The sequence below is a fragment of the Armigeres subalbatus genome, unplaced genomic scaffold, assembly GCF_024139115.2.
Source record: "Armigeres subalbatus isolate Guangzhou_Male unplaced genomic scaffold, GZ_Asu_2 Contig515, whole genome shotgun sequence".
NCBI lineage: Eukaryota > Metazoa > Arthropoda > Insecta > Diptera > Culicidae > Armigeres > Armigeres subalbatus.
The window spans coordinates 833,639-848,044 of NW_026943277.1; the positions used below are offsets into that span (position 1 = coordinate 833,639).

At 39.4% G+C, this 14,406-nt stretch overlaps 1 protein-coding gene across 4 annotated transcripts in view; it reads left to right on the plus strand.

The window, feature by feature from the left end:
• LOC134204316 (pancreatic triacylglycerol lipase-like) overlaps window positions 1–14,406 on the plus strand; it is a 75,211-nt gene that overhangs the window by 39,298 nt on the left and 21,507 nt on the right. For all 4 annotated transcript variants that reach the window (XM_062679137.1, XM_062679138.1, XM_062679139.1 and 1 more), the window contains one exon: window positions 8,639–8,781. In XM_062679137.1, the coding sequence (XP_062535121.1) occupies window positions 8,652–8,781 (130 nt within the window). In that variant the 5' untranslated portion in view covers window positions 8,639–8,651. The remainder of the gene's footprint in view (window positions 1–8,638; window positions 8,782–14,406) is intronic.

A 14,406-nucleotide genomic window follows, 5' to 3' on the forward strand; every position in this document is an offset into this window, starting at 1 on the left:
TTAGAAGATCACCACTTTTATGACCAATATGTATTTTATCTAACAGCGTTACTCATAAGTCTTTTTCCATTTGGAAATCGAAAAATATTTGCGTTTCATTGACGTTTATTGCCCAAATCAAAAAAAATCTGTTGAAATAAGTAATTACGTTAATCAATTTAATCTCATAAGTCATTTATGAGTTTATGGATAGTTTAGCCTATTGTGGTAGTGTCTTAATTTATGGGCGATTTCACACCGTTAGCATCCAGTCTGCAGACCTTAGGGTCCAAGTTTCGTTTACCTAGCCATGACAGCTGTTTTGGCTTGCGTTCGCTTTCAGTTTCATTTGATGCAATCAATGGTCGTGCAAGCTGGGAAACCGGTAATCACAGTTAAAGGGTAACAACCCACGTTCATAGCAGTGTGGGTACGTGCGCCTAAGTAAATTCGGCTGATCTGTTTTTTTTTTTCGCGTTATGCCAAGGCCATAGTTGACGAGCATGGCTTCGCGAAGTATTTATGCATTAATCCTTCGTCTCACTTATTTCTGCTGCAATCTGGTAATAGAAAATTTCACATATTATCGTATATGCTAAATAAAATGTAAGTAAAGTAAGATTAAATTAGGTTAAATTAGATTTCCAACGCGACAGTGTATAGCGGTTTTGGAAAAGTTGTCAGAAGTAATGTATAGAAAAACTTTGTCAAACACACTACAGATCTATCTATTGAAACGAACAAAATATGACTCAACTTTAGATAATAGGTCATTTAACCATGTAAAAACTAGTATACAATGAATAACTTTGCATGGTCGAATTTTTGAGGTTAACAATGTTCTACAAACTTTTCAGCACATAAAATTACAGCATTCAGCTTCTAAATCATAAAATATTTTTAATTATTAGAAGGAAATTCGAGATTATACGAACTATTGGATCTATTGGGTCAATCAGGGGAACGAGGGCTAGATTGTATTATTGTATATGTACGAACTTTCTTCTAGAAGCAGATTCTCTATTCATCCCGTGGATTCACATAAGTGTTTCTGCTTATGGAACCACCCCACACATTTTTGGCTCTTCATACAGGAGTTTGATGAAATACAATCAATAATATAATCATGATCAAATCGTTTGTCAGATATGGCCAGTGCTATCGGCAGGTGCCTTGCTACAATAGATGGTATTCCCGGTGCCGGTCTAGGCAATCATCATCATCATCATCATTATCATAAATATTTATCTTATACCAAAGAATTACTCGAACATTATTTTTCAATAACAGTTATCTGACGAGGATACAACGAGATACAAATAAAACCACTTGTAATAGAAAGCTTTGAAGCTTATCGTTTGAATGTGCATTGATTTGACTGTCACTTTTTGCAACCTTGCGAGACATTTTGTTGTGAAAAATGTGTAATTTTGTTCGTAAATCTTAAATTTCCTTCTAACAATTGAAAATATTGTTATGATTTAGTAGTTTAATGTTGTATTTTTATGTCCTGAATAAGTTTGTAGAACATTGGTAACCTCAAAAATTCGACAATGCAAAGTTATTCATTGTAACCAGTTTTTATAGGGTTGAAGGACCTATTATCTAAAATTGAGTCATATTTTGTTCGTTACAATAGATAGACCCGTAGTGTCTTTGACAAAGTTTTTCTGTACATTATTTCTGACGATTTTTTTAAAGACGCCATTTTGCTCCAACAAATTTTGAAAAAAATAAAATTTAAATCTCACTTTTAGGTGAATCAATTAAAAATAAAATTTTCTCAAATGATACCCCTTGATGTATGCAAATACTATGCCATTTAAAACACGATTTCATACCGAAAAAGCTGACGATCATGCTTTTCGGGATTTTAACCACTGTGCGATGCGTCCGTTCACTCGACAGATATTGACGATAAGACTGCAGGTCTGCTGCGGCTTCATCTGGCCCAATTCCATATTCGCAATGTACTTCTGTGATGTGAATATGCGGTGAAGATGTTCAGGAGACGATGGTAGTCCTTCAGATGCAAGGAGCATCTTGATTCTGGTTGGCGTCAGGCCATCGATGCATATATTTGAATGCTGGTCTTTCATGTACGATGTTGAAAATATTTGACATCCTATTTAAATTAATATTTGGGTCTGCTTTACCATCATCGGATAATAGTAAAAAAGTAGAAAATTGAATCAACTGATAACTTTCCCTCAAAACCACAAATGCTCATTATTGATGAAATCTATTCGTTTAATGATAATTCAAACTACAGATAAAATAAGCTGAAATCCCATTCATGGTTGCGTATGAGAAGCTAGTAGTAGATGGAAGTGGATTACGCTGGAAACTAACTTTGAATTGTTCTGATTAAAGAAGAACTCGCCATCTTCTAACTCACACACTAATTTGTTTCTATAAAGTCGACTATGAATCGCTCACACACCGATGTATGCACAACTAGTCTTATGAAGGGTTTTAAAATTCACCATGCTAAGGGGTGGCTGGGTTCGATTCCCGGTGCTGGTCTAGGCAATTTACGGATTGAAAATTGTCTCGACTTCCCTGGGCATAAAAGTATCATCGTGTTTGCCTCATGATGTACGAATGGAGAAATGGTCACTTGGCTTAGAAACATCGCAGGTAATAACTGTGGAAGTGCTTAATGAACACTAAGCTGCGAAGCGGCAATGTCCCAGTGTGGGGATATAATGCCAATAAGAAGAAAAAGAAGAAGTGTACGAGAAAGGCAAAAATGGTGTAATTCGTTATTTTACAACTCAATTGACTTGTTTATAATAGTTAGCCTATATTTATTACTAGCTTTATGTACCCGGCCTTGCTCGGAATTGCCAGTTTGGTTTTCAGTTTTTTACAATCAGAAAAAGATAAAACCAATTGGTCAACAGAGTAATTGTGTTAACTTATTGATACTTCGTCATTTGACTAATAGAAGGCTTTTGGAAGCATTGACTGATCTAGAAAAGGATCGTTGGTTTGAATAGGCTTATTCCTGGCAAACGTCATTTGCTAAAGAAGGAAAAACATCCACCGATGCTTTATTCCGGCAAATGCCTATTTTAAAAGAAGGGATCACACTCACCATTGCCTTATTCCGGGCAAATGCCTACTTTTAAAGAAGCAATCACATCCACCATCCAGAAGGAAACACATTAATTATTGATTTTCACTGGGCAAACCATGATTCCGATGAAGGGTAACAATTATCATTGCTGTATACCCAGCAAATGCATGCTTTCCATGAAAGATTTTTCTGATGCTGTTCATAATTATCCCAAATGCCCTTCATGCCCAAATGCTCAAATGCTGCTTCATTCAGGAATATGTCATTTTCAGGGAAGTTGAAGTTGAAGTCATTTTTGGGGAAATTTTATTAACGGGAAAATGTTATTGTCGAGGATTTGCTATTTTAAAGGAATTCGGGAAATTTGTTTTCGGAGCATTGTACAATGTGAAAGAACCTCGAATGAACTAAATAAAAGGGATTTTAAATTAAGACGTTTTCTGAACAATACCTAACCCCAACAACCTCCTGCATTGCAAAAGTTTCTCCCAGCCTCTATATAATACTTTTGGGCAGAGAATATGTTTTTACAAAATTGGTTTGAATTGACCCATGTGGTAAAAGGTATACTAAACTGTTCGTTTAATAAATATACCATCTCTCTCATTCAGCTATGACACTCCTATCCAATCTGATATAGTCTTCCTTAAACAGAGAATATGGGTTCCAAATTTAGTGGACATCGGTAAATAGGTTCAATAGTTATGCTGAATTGATCGATAACTAAACAATACCCATCCCTCCATACCCTCCCTTTTTTAAAGAGCATCCCTAATCACGCTATCGTCGTCTCCTTAATATGAAGAATGTGTGTTCCAAATTTGGTTGAAAACGGCCAAGGGGTTCAGAAGATGCACTGAGTTGATCAATAACTGAGCAATACCCCTCTCCCCTCACCCTCCCCCTGTTTTCAAAAAGCATTCATAATCCCCCTATCATCGTCTCCTCAAGATAAAGAATGTGTGTTCCAAATATGGTTGAAATCGGCCAAGGGGTTCAGAGGCTACACTGAAATGATTAATAACTAAGCAATACTCCTCCCCGCTTATCCTCCCCCTTTTCCAAAGAACATGCTTACCCCCCCTTCATTGTCGTCTCCTTAAGATAAAGAATGTGTGTTCCAAATTTGGTTGAAATCGGCCAAGGGGTTCATAAGGTACACTGAGTTGATCAATAACTTAGCAATACCTCTCCCCTCACACACTCCTCCTTTTCCAAAGAGCACCCCCAACCCCCTATCGTCGTCTCCTTAAGACAAAGAATGTGTGTTCCAAATTTGGTAGAAATCGACCAAGGGGTTCAAAAGGTACACTGAGTTGATCAATTACTTAGCAGTACCTCTCCCCCCACACCCTCCCTCTTTTCCAAAAAGCATCCATAACCCCCTATCGTCGTCTCATTAAGATAAAGAATGTGTGTTCCAAATTTGGTTGAAATCGGCCAAGGGGTTCAGAGGCTACACTGAGTTGATTAATAGCTAAGCAATACCCCTCCCCGCACATCCTCCCCCTTTTCCAAAGAACATGCTTAGCCCCCCTCCATTGTCGTCTCCTTAAGATAAAGAATGTGTGTTCCAAATTTGGTTGAAATCGGCCAAGGGGTTCATAAGGTACACTGAGTTGATCAATAACTTAGCAATACCCCTCCCCTCACACCCTCCCCCTTTTCCAAAGAGCATCCCCAACCCGCCTATCGTCGTCTCCTTAAGACAAAGAATGTGTGTTCCAAATTTGGTAGAAATCGACCGAGGGGTTCAAAAGGTACACTGAGTTGATCAATAACTTAGCAGTACCTCTCCCCCCACACCCTCCCTCTTTTCCAAAAAGCATCCATAACCCCCTATCGTCGTCTCATTAAGATAAAGAATGTGTGTTCCAAATTTGGTTGAAATCGGCCAAGGGGTTCAGAGGCTACACTGAGTTGATTAATAACTAAGCAATACCCCTCCCCGCACATCCTCCCCCTTTTCCAAAGAACATGCTTAGCCCCCCTCCATTGTCGTCCCTTAAGATAAAGAATGTGTGTTCCAAGTTTGGTTGGATTCGGCCAAGGGGTTCATTAGGGTACACTGAGTTGATCAATAATTTAGCAATACCCTCCCCTCACACCCTCCCCCTTTTCCCCCTTTCCCTTTCCCCTTTCCCGCCTATCATCGTCTCCTTAAGACAAAGAATGTGTGTTCCAAATTTGGTAGAAATCGACCAAGGGGTTCAAAAGGTACACTGAGTTGATCAATTATTTAGCAGTACCTCTCCCCCCACACCCTCCCTCTTTTCCAAAAAGCATCCATAACCCCCTATCGTCGTCTCCTTAAGATAAAGAATGTGTGTTCCAAATTTGATTGAAATCGACCAAGGGGTTCAAAGTCTACACTGAGTTGATTATTAACTAAGCAATACCCCTCCCCGCACATCCTCCCCCTTTTCCAAAGAGCATGCTTAGCCCCCTCCATTACTTACTTAATTATGGATCCTGTACACCTCCGGTGGTGCAAAGGGCCGACTTGAAAGATCTCCATCCTGAGCGATGCCCGGCTATCGCTTTAACCTGTTGCCAGGTTAGATTTCGGTCGACTTCTTTTATTTCTTTATTGAGGCTTCTCCGCCATGACCCTCTGGGTCTGCCTCTGCTGCGATGTCCCGCTGGGTTCCAGTCTAATGCTTGCTTACAGATTTCGTTTCCGCCCCTACGTAGAGTGTGGCCGACCCAGCCCCACTTCCGATCCCGAATTTCTGTTGTTATCGGCCTCTGGTGACAACGACGATGGAGCTCGTTGTTTGAGATCCAGTTGTGAGGCCACCAGGCCCGAATTATATACCGCAGACATCTGTTAATGAACACCTGCAGCCGTTGAGTGTTCTCCACTGATACACACCATGTTTCGCTAGCGTATAACAGCACAGATTTCACGTTAGAGTTGAAAATTCGTATTTTGGTGCGTTCACTTATCTGCCTGTTTTTCCAGATATTTCTTAAACTCGCAAAGGCAGCCCTTGCTTTCTTGATCCGTGCGCCTATGTCGATCTTGGTACCGCCGTCTGACGCCATTTGGCTACCAAGATATTGGAAGCTTTCAACATTCTCCACTGGTTGCCCGGCTACTGTGAAACTGGAAGGAGTCACCGTGTTTACATCCAACGATTTGGTTTTGTTGACGTTGATGACTAAACCTGCCGAGGAGGAGCGATCGGCAAGGTCGTTGAGCTTACTCTGCATATCAGAGCGCCGTTGCGCGAGTAGTGCAACGTCATCCGCCAATTCGAAGTCGTTTAGGTGCTCCATGGTTATAGGCTGCCATAACAGCCCGCGGTTTGGTTCACGGTCAATCGCATCTACCAGAATCTCATCGATTACGATGAGGAACAGTAACGGTGATAGAATACATCCTTGCCTCACACCAGCTACGACCCGGATAGGGTCGGACAGGACCCCATTGTGCAGCACTCTACACGAAAAGGCCTCGTACTGTGCTTCGATGAGGCCGATGATTTTCTCAGGAACCCCTTGCGTCTCAGGGCGCCCCACATATTCTCGTGATTGAGACGGTCGAAAGCTTTTCGTAGTCAATGAATACCAAGTAAAGGGACTCTTGGAATTCGTTGACCTGCTCCAAAATGATGCGGAGCGTGACAATATGGTCCACACAGGATCTTCCGGCACGGAATCCGGCTTGCTGCCGCCGGAGAGTCGCATCGATCTTCTCCTGAATCCGGGCTAGGATAATTTTGCACAGAACTTTGAGAACGGTACACAGCAACATAATGCCTCGCCAGTTATCGCATACAGTCAGGTCACCCTTTTTGGGCACCTTCACTAAGATACCTTGCATCCAGTCGACCGGGAAAGTTGCGGTGTCCCAGATATTACGAAATAAACGATGCAGTAGTTGAGCGGATGTCATGGGGTCAGCTTTGAGCATCTCGGCTGATATGTGGTCGCCCCTGGAGCTTTATTCGATTTCATGCTTTGGATGGCTGTTTGAATCTCTAGCAGTGATGGAGCTTCGGTATTGACACGTGTTATACGTCGGATCCTAGGCAGATCATGCCGAGGTGGTGATGGCCTGGTTGGCACTTGAAAAAGTTGTTCGAAGTGCTCGAACCAGCGTTTCAGCTGGTCAGTTGGGTCGGTCAATAACTGATCATTCGCGTCTTTCACAGGCATCGTTGCATTCATCTTCGCCCCGCTTAAGCTTCGTGAGATATCGTAGAGGAGGCGAATGTCCCCGGTTGCGGCGGCTCTCTCTCCTTCGTCGGCCAGAGAGTCTGCCCACGCTCGCTTGTCCCGTCGACATGAGCGTTTTACTTCCTTCTCAAGAGCCGTGTATCGTTGACGGGCTAAGACTTTGGCTCCTCTGGTTTTCGATCGCTCTATCGCGGCTTTGGCTTCTCTTCGCTCCTCTATCTTCCTCCAGGTCTCATCGGTGATCCATTGTTTTCTCTGGGTGCGTAGTTCGCCCAGATTGTTCTCGCTGGTGGCGATGAAGGCATTCTTGACGGCGGTCCATTGGTCTTCCACGCTGCCACCTTCCGGAATATCTGCAGCACGCGTCTCCAGTTCTTCAACGAAGGACCGTTTCACCGTGGCATCTTCCAGTCGGCGTGTGTTGAATCGTCGTCCAACTCTTTCCTCCTGCCGACGAATCCGCGCAATGCGCAGGCGTATTTCGCCGATGAGGAGGTGATGATCAGACGCGATATCGGCACTACGTTTATTCCGTACATCAAGAAGGCTCCGTTTCCATTTTCGGCTGATGCTGATGCTGATGCCCCCTCCATTGTCGTCTCCTTAAGATAAAGAATGTGTGTTCCAAATTTGGTTGAAATCGGCCAAGGGGTTCAGAAGTTATGCTGGAACATACATACAAACATACATACAAACATACAAACATTGAGTTTTATATATATAGATTTAATAGATTTAATAGATTTAATAGATTTAATTTTATTCTTTTAATTATGCATACACGTAACGTCATTACGTTCAGGAAACCAACCTGCCTGTAAGTCATCCGGTTTATATTTAAATAACCTCCTTCATACATCACAACGATATAACATTCCCCGCTATCGCGTAGCCGATAGGCAAGTTTCCTTTCCTATTTCGAACCAACGTAACAGTTCAGTAGTTTAAACCTGACATTGCGATGATAGGCATGTACGCTGCGATAACTAATCGATGAGACGCCGTGCCGCTTAAAACAAGCCCGGATTTCCATGCGGCATTTCATTGCTGCAATATGGACATAGCTAAATGGCTTGGCCATAGCCATTGCCACTGCTGCGGCTACCGGTACAAGAGGCATGTATACTGTATAGCAGCGATTGCTCAATTATGAAATTTCTTTTCCTCCATTTCTCAACATACCCATCGACCGGAGTCCATTATTACTACCGGCTTTTTCACAACACACCGGATAGTATATGACCGCAGAGACTGTAAATGAATGAAGGTTTGCAAACCACCTTGTTGAAGCGATTTTTATTTTTTATTTTTTCTATATTCGCTGCTAACTAAGTTAGTGCTCTCTGGGCTAAGCAGTGTAGTGATCATTTTTTTCTCGTTTTCAATTTTCAGACACGCCGCAACGATGTTGGGCTATCTCGCTTCATCATTGTTAGTTATAAGCACCATCTACTGGATCGATCCCAGTAGCGCCGGGCCGCTCGACGCCCTGAGCTGGGCCCGTATGGATAACATCAATCTACCTTGGTTGCCATGTAAGTTGTCTAAGCTCTCGTACACCCTTGTTTAACCAATTGTAGAATTTACTTCAGTCTATTTCTAGTAGTAGGACCTGCTCTATCTATCTATCGCCTGCTTTCCCAGATATCGCTCTAACTTCTAACGAATTATTATTCTATGCGTATTCAGACCGGGAGGACAAGGCCGAGCTTACGAAAGATCATTCACTAGAAAAAACGTGGACTAGGTAACGCCGGAAATATGACTTTCATTGAAATACAGTGACACAAGCATCATCTTTATCAATCAAAGTATATGCGTCATAACTGAAGCCCAGACTGATTTTGGATAATAAAAATATAATCGCCTTACTTGAACGCCACTATTATATATTATATCAAATAAAACGAACGTCATTTTAAATAAATTTTGATTAAAATGCCCAGGGGGTCATCCTCGCCTATTTCCTATAGGCACTCAATTTTACATTCGTTTCAGATAACATGAAGAATGGCATTTTTTTAATATTCAAAACAATAATGGGCTAGATTTGCCCCACAACCCCGGGTTTTAAACTGGGAAATTAATCAAAATCAAACATGTGCTTCATTATCATTCTTCATTTTCAGAAAATCGTTTGTAACCTGAACAAAAATATACCTTGTCCGTAATAAAACCTGGATAACAATTGCAATCACATAATAATCATTATATATTGAATATTTTTTTAAGAAGTGAGGAATTCATCAGGGATTTTAGCATTTACAATGAATATCAGCTAACACCATCAATTTGAAGGTCCTGCACTCTTCCATAAATTTTAGAAAATTAGAACTAACTTTCTGAATTTCTAAACAAATCACTTATGAAATAATACTCATTATAAGTTAAGCAGAACAAACTATGTGCAAGCTGATATAAATACATTCCTTCTTTTCTGTGAGATATGCAGATCTGTTAAGTAAATTCCTTTAAGTATTCCTTCGGGAATCTTTCCGAATTTTTTCCGAAAGTTTCAGTAACTCATTTGAAAATTCGTTCAAGATCCACAGGAAAGAAATTCTCCCAATGTTCCTCCTTAAGTAGTCTAAGATTTTCTTCGAACTTCTTGCCTCCGGCAGTTGCAAAACGATTTTTTTTTCTTTCTCCCAAAATTTCTACAAAAATCCTCCGATAATTCATCCACAAATGCTTCACGTATTCCTGTGAAAAATTTCGAACCACCTTCTAAGGATTTCTCCAGGAATTTCTTTGGGAGTTCATTCTCGAATTCTTGCCGAAATTTTATTTGGGAATTTTGGCGGAAAACAATTAATAGTAACACGTGTTCATCAACAGATACCTGCCGTACACAGTTCGAGCCTGGTGTTTTTACAATTGGATATTAAACATTGAGCGCCAACGGGTGTGCCAAGTGAGGCAGAATAGCAACTTAAATGGGTTCGGGTCGGTCACACAAGATTTTTGTTCAAGAATCGCATTTGGTATTCATCCGAGAGTTATCCGGGGAATTCTTCAACGAATTCTTCCAAAAATCCCTTCGAAAATTCCTCTGAGAATTCCTTCAGATTCCTCTCGAAGAATTCCTCCTTCAGATATTTCTCCGGGAATTCCTCCACGAATTCTTGCGGGAACACCTCCAGGAATTACTTCGGGATGTATCTCAGGATTTTTTTTTTCGGGAAATAAACAATATTTTTATTTGGGAATTTCTTCAAGAATTCTTCCAGATACTCCGGATATTTCTTCAGGAATTTCTCAGATACCAGATTTCTCAGATTGTGTACGGGTTGAATTGATGATTTATCTCAAAATTCTATTTTTTGAGAATTTTTAAAGAAATTGGCTTATGGTGGGGTGAAACGGACATTTTATCAACGAAATTATATTTTGAAAAGTATGTATTGTATTGTTTACCTCCGAAAACACCAAGCATTCATTAAGAAATTCGAATTACCGAGTTTTGTTCAGAAAAACGGTAAATATGTGATTTTTATTGATGTAACATGCTGTTTTAGTAAAATCATTGTAAGTTACCAATAAGGTACCCCGGAGCAAGCGAAAATTCGGGGTAAGTGGATACTATGGCTGCCGATCAATCGAAAAAGTTTTTAATGGTAACAATCTTCTAGAAAGATGAAGCAGGACTATCAACGAATACAGCCGACACAAAAATATTTGGAATCAAAACCATTTGAGGCACCATGCTAATGCTATTGCTTGATCATGACTTTAAACTACCGGGAAAATCTATTACTTTTATTTTAATTTTATGGATTTCCAACAGAATAGTCGTTTCTAAATTTATCATTTATGTGGAAGGTTAATAGTTTGAGTAATTAAATAATTGTGTGACATCGAAAACGAATTATAAGTTTTAATTAAAGCCAAAATTTGCAATTTTGCAATAAGGATTAAAAACGGGGTTCTATGTTTCCATACGACGTTTCGGACATATGTATTGTACCTTTTTTAAGGAGTTCCGTTTTGTTGTCACATTAGCTCTCAGCATAGGACCTATTTGTCACCACAATTCGTCTTGTGTGAGGTAGGGCAAAAATTTGAATTGACCCAGCTCACAGAAACGAGCACTTGCCTGTTTGGCGCCACTTCAACGCTCAAAATTCCGAAGAAATCTTGTGAAAATTTGAATTTATTTCTCCAGGATTTCCACCGGAAATCCATGCAGGAATTCATACACTAATTTCTGTAAAAATAAGGAATTTCTAAGAAAAAAAATGCGGTGGAATTCTTGGACGAAATCCAATATAAAATTCCAGAAGAAAGCGTGAATGAATTCTTGAAAGAAAGCTTGTATGAGTTCTTGAAGCAATTTCCAGACGATCTCGAAGGAACCGCCGAAACCAATTTTGAAGTATCTTCCGAAGGAACTACAGAACTAATTTCCGGAAGAATTCCCGCAAGAACTACTGGAGGAATTCTCGGAGAAACTCTCAGAGGAATTCTCGGAATTCAGAGGAATACTGCAATCAATAGCTTTCATGTTGTTCTGTTGATTGCGCTATTCAAATTAATTTATGAAAAAAAAATGGTATATAGGTCCTTTTGAAAGTTAAGCGAGAATTCCTGCAAGAACAATCAGAGGAATTCTCTCGGAAGAAGTCCTGGAGGAATACCTGGAGAAACTCTGGAAGGACTTTCTGAAGGAACTCCAGGAGGAATTCACAAAAAAATTATCAGAGAAATTCTTGAAGAAACTCGCAAAGAAATTTCTGCAGGAACTTTCTATGAATAATTCTCATAGGAGAAATTCTCTTATAAATTCTTGAATAAAACCCTGGATGAATTCTCGAATGAAGTCCTGGAGGAATTACGGAAGGAGTTACAGGAGGGTATGAAAATATCTGTAGTAATTCGTGTGGAAATATCTGAAGGAATTTCCGATGGAAACCCTAAAGAATTTCCTGAGAGAATACTCGGAGGAGTTTTTAGATGAATTCTTGAAGAAATTCCCGCAGGATTCTCCCGGAAGAATTCCTTAAGCAACTCACAGAGAAATTCCCGGAGGAATCCTATTTGATACTTTCGGAGCAATTCTCGTGGACTTCTTAGAGAAATTCACGAAGGGTATGGAGCAGGAAATCCCTAATGAATCCCTAAAAGAAATCCTGAAGGAATTTCCGCATACTACGCAGGACAACCTAAATCCTGAAGAATTCCTGGATATCCTGGAGAAACTGCTTAATTAAATAATTGAAGTTAGTGCAAATGTATGCATTTTGTTTAATGGAATACTGTCATCTGATTATAAGAGCATGGCCACGGGAGTCCCTATCCGGGGCCCTATTCTTTTTTTCGGGGCCACATTTTTTCACCAGTACCTGAACGGGAATGTAACTAAAATAAGAACGCAACATAAATAATGGTCCTTCCCGTTAAATATCCAGATTGGGTTGCTTTTTGTGGGACGTTTCTTCGGAATGTTTGTTTTAAAGATAAGTTACAGCAATGAACCAGCTACAATTAGTAACGTAACCAGCGCCCCCTTACTCCCGCAATATACAAAGATTTTTTGTGAACGTAAATCCTATTCTTTTTTTTACTATATTAAGAGATCTTCCAGAAATCCCTCACAAAGTTCCTTAAGTAATTGTTCAGCATGATTTTCCAGGAGTTTAGTCAGAAAATCTCCCGCAGGTTTATCTTTTCTTTCGGTAACGCAAACAGGATGTTTTTCGGATATTCATCTAGGGTTACGGCTCCTAGACTTCATCTCATAGCTCCGTTATTGGTCTCACGAAAAACAAAGCAATGAAAAGGCATTTTGTTTGTTTATTATTTTTGGGATTTTTTTCAGCAGTGAGCATGCATGTTAGCAAAAAGAAGCGACGAAATTGGTGCGGAATTTCTTTGTTTCGCGATGAGATGAATATATGTACAGTGAGATGGAAAACGGAACAGTTCCCCTATATGATCCCTTGCAGATTTCTCCGTTATTTCCCCAGCCATAATCGTTTTCAATAGGTTGAATATTATTTTAATGAATTATGTAAGTCAATCATACTTCAAATATTTTTTTTAAATATATTTTTATAGGTCTTTCGCCCATTAGAAATTACTTAGCTGATCATATCTTTCACTACTGTTCCATTATTTACATTCGTACATTTCATACACTTGGTGCATACGCATGTTAGTGCTGTCATCGTGCTGATTGATTCACTTCTACTTTATCGGCATCGTAGAAGTCTAGACCGGTTGTCCATCAAAAATATTATTAAAATTGAATTTTATGCATTAATGTTACATAAAACTTAAGTCTGGATTTATATTCTTTTATTTAATGTCAAAAACGTTAAAATTGTTGAAATATCCACCAAAATATTGTTGCATTTTAATATATCAGCAAAAAATCATGGTTTTAAGGGTTTACTAAATTTTTAATATCTCATCCTCGTTATAATATGTTTTTGATCTGTTTTCACGAAAACTTTAAGGGTTCACTAAATTTTTAATATCTCATCCTCGTTATAATATTTTTTCGAACTGTTTTCACGAAAACTTAAAATACTTTTTGAATAATGGTTGACAAAGCACTAGAAAAAAAAATCGAACACGAGGTAATTTTTTTGCGAAAATTGTCGAAAAAAATGCATTTTTAAAATATTGAATTGGTTCTAGAGGCCATATAATTTCATAATACCAACTGAATTACCATGAAGGATGCTCATAAGGGTCCACAGAAAAATCAAAAATATTTAACGATTAAAAAAGTGATTAAAATGTGGCAAACATAGCCAATATATGACAATAGATGCAAAAAACAGCTTTTTTTTTTCAAAAATCGCTCTGTCGGAACCTCTAAACTATTTTTTAGAATTTTGGGTTGTTCTACAGAAATGCTACAAATGCGATTTTCTTTCATATAAAGCTTGATCACCGTGACTTTTCGAACATAGTGTTTTTTGAGAATACCTAAATGGTACATCGAACCATATTCTCCATATAAGGTTGGTGTCTTGGCTAAATGCGAGAAAGGCAGCATCACTACTCGGTGAATTGAGTTGGGTTTCTTCGTGTAACGGTTGTAAAAAGGTTTATTAGGTTCAGCCGCTTATGATTCTGAGACCAAATTTGGGTTATAAATTAAGAAAGCGTGGTGGCGCATTTTACCCAGCCAGTGCATTTTATACATGTTT